Source organism: Herpailurus yagouaroundi, unplaced genomic scaffold (assembly GCF_014898765.1).
Source record: "Herpailurus yagouaroundi ecotype Mexico unplaced genomic scaffold, PumYag 213, whole genome shotgun sequence".
NCBI classification, from domain to species: Eukaryota; Metazoa; Chordata; class Mammalia; order Carnivora; family Felidae; genus Herpailurus; species Herpailurus yagouaroundi.
Genome location: NW_024412444.1, coordinates 14,191,302 through 14,193,572, shown reverse-complemented (window position 1 = coordinate 14,193,572; position 2,271 = coordinate 14,191,302). Strand labels below are relative to the sequence as shown.

General features: G+C 57.3%; 1 protein-coding gene across 1 annotated transcript in view; it reads left to right on the top strand.

The window, feature by feature from the left end:
- Nucleotides 1–1,788: 1,788 nt before the first annotated feature.
- Nucleotides 1,789–2,271, top strand: part of CACNA2D3 (calcium voltage-gated channel auxiliary subunit alpha2delta 3) — an 864,056-nt gene continuing 863,573 nt past the window's right edge. The window contains exon 1 of the mRNA XM_040454466.1: nucleotides 1,789–2,266. Within this exon, the coding sequence (XP_040310400.1) occupies nucleotides 1,789–2,266 (478 nt within the window). The remainder of the gene's footprint in view (nucleotides 2,267–2,271) is intronic.

Here is a 2,271-nt window from a genome sequence, read left to right as displayed (position 1 = left end):
AGGATTCCAAGTCATTGTGACAAATGGAAAACTCCCAAATGTTCAGTATGCCCCTAGGGGCAATGTTCCTTCCCCCACCCAGAACTGCTGCTTTGGGGTCTCCTCTGGAGTCCATTCCATAGACCAGGACCAGGTGAACATTTCTAAAATTTTTCACCGTGTTTCATTTCTGTTCAAAGCCCTACAGCAGCTTGTTGTCATAGGACAAATACAGCATCCTCAGTCGAGGGGACAGAGTATGCAAGTCTGCCAGTGAAAAGTTTCATTTGGCTGGATTTAGTGCCTCAACTGAGAGCCGGGTGTTGAAATACAGGCTTTTGGGTGAAAATGGCAGGTGGGACCCAGTGCCTAATGCTGCACATGGTGCATTGCAAGGTGCTCCTGGTTCCTTATTCTGATGTGGTACACAAACCCCAAATCTTTGTGACACTTCGAGCTCTGAATTTATTGGTAGCAGATAGTTTAAATGTTTTTATTTTTGACAGAGTAAGAAATGTTTAGTGGGATTCATCTTAAACATATTGTGCATCATGCCGTTTAAGGTGGTCCATATTATAATAAATAAAGTGATCCAAGGTTATAAATGTCAAGATGCCACCCTCCTGGGACCGTGATGCCCTGTGCGAGGGCTCCTCTCCTGGTTGCTCTCTAGTTGCCCAGAATGCGTGTGAAGTTTGCCCAGGTCAGGGTGACAGAGCATAAGGACTTTATAAAATGTCATTGTGACCTTGGTGCCCAAGTGGCCCTTAATATAGTCCAGCAGTCCAGGGGTTGCTTACATATGACTAAGTTGTATTATTTTGCTGTGCCTCAATTTTCCCATCAGTTAATAGGGATAACAATACTATAGATGCTATGGGTACTTTTTCTTCATATGCGCTGTAGTTGACCTCTTGTTAAAGTTTATAGTTATGCATTTATGATTTAAATGCATAAGGAGGAAAGCCTGTCTCCCTCGCTAGGGCATCCACTCTGTGAGGCAGGTGTCATTTGTTCTCTACTGGATCTCCAGCACATATCCCACCACACAGATGCTTGACAGTTCACTAGTTGAGTGAGGGAATGCGTGAAGGGCTATTATCATTTAGATACCATATACTTAACGGACTGGTGCTTTACTGTTGAGGGCTAATATGCTTCCCTCCTACCCTCATTCACTCATTCATTTAGAAAGAAGGCTTCTGGGGTCTGGCAGGGAAATGATTTTCTTCCAGGCCCCCATTTGAGCAGCAAAGCCATCCGGACCATTTGCCCCGGGGTCAGGCCACGCTTGGCTCAGTTTGGAACTGCTAGCACGCTTCCAATGACGGGAGGTGTGCACAGAAGCGGAGAATTCATTATAACCGGTTAGTCATCCGTGGAGTTTGTAGACGCTGCCCGTGGGCGGGACGCACCTGGCGTTTCCCAGGTGGGGCCTGTTCCCGGCGCCAAGCCACGGGTGGGAGCGCGACCCGCCCACAGGAGCCTTGGGTCTTCCCTCCCCACGCAGCCAACTCAGATCAAGCCCAGCATCTGCTGGGGTAACTCTCTCCAGGGGCCGCTGGGCAGGAGCACCGGCCTGGGTTCTCGCAGGGCACCCCAGGGAGGCAGCCGCAGCCCACACTCACTCGCTCCCCCGCCGCCCGAGGGCGCGGAGGCTGGAGGCGACCGGCGCGCAGGAGCGCACGGCCCGGGTTGCGGAGGCACGCAAACTAGGCGCGCCCGGGCGGTGGACGCACCGGAGACCCCGCGGCGTCGGGAGCGCGCGGCTCGCCAGGGGCCACTCGAGGTGCGCTCGGCGGGTCGAGGATGACTCAGCCTCCCTCGGGTCGGTGTTCCCTGGCGGTCGGCGCGAGGGCCCCCCAAAGTTCCCAGTCACAGCCCAGATGTCGCGCGCGGGCCGGGGGCTCCGACAGCTGGGTCCCGGTGGGAGCGGCCAGAGAGGCCGCGGGGGAGGCGGGGGGGGGGGTCCCCTGGGCGCCCAGAGCTTCCCCGACTTCCTTTCGCCTCGCCCCTTCTTTGGCGCGCAGCCCGAAAGCACCTCCGGCCCAAGGGGTGGGGGTCGGCGTGGGGGAGCGGGTGGCCTCCCGGCCTCTGGAGAGTCTCGCCTTCCCGAAATCTAGGGGGTCCGCCGGTCAGGAGGGACAGAGCGCCGCGGTGGCTTCCCCTCCCGGCCCTGAGAGTCCGGCCCCGCCGCCCGCCGCATTCGCGCGGACCCCGCGCTGCAGCGCGCTCAAGCGCCAGCGGCTCGGAAGCCCCGGCCCGGGCTCCGGGAGCCTCGGGGGCGGCCCC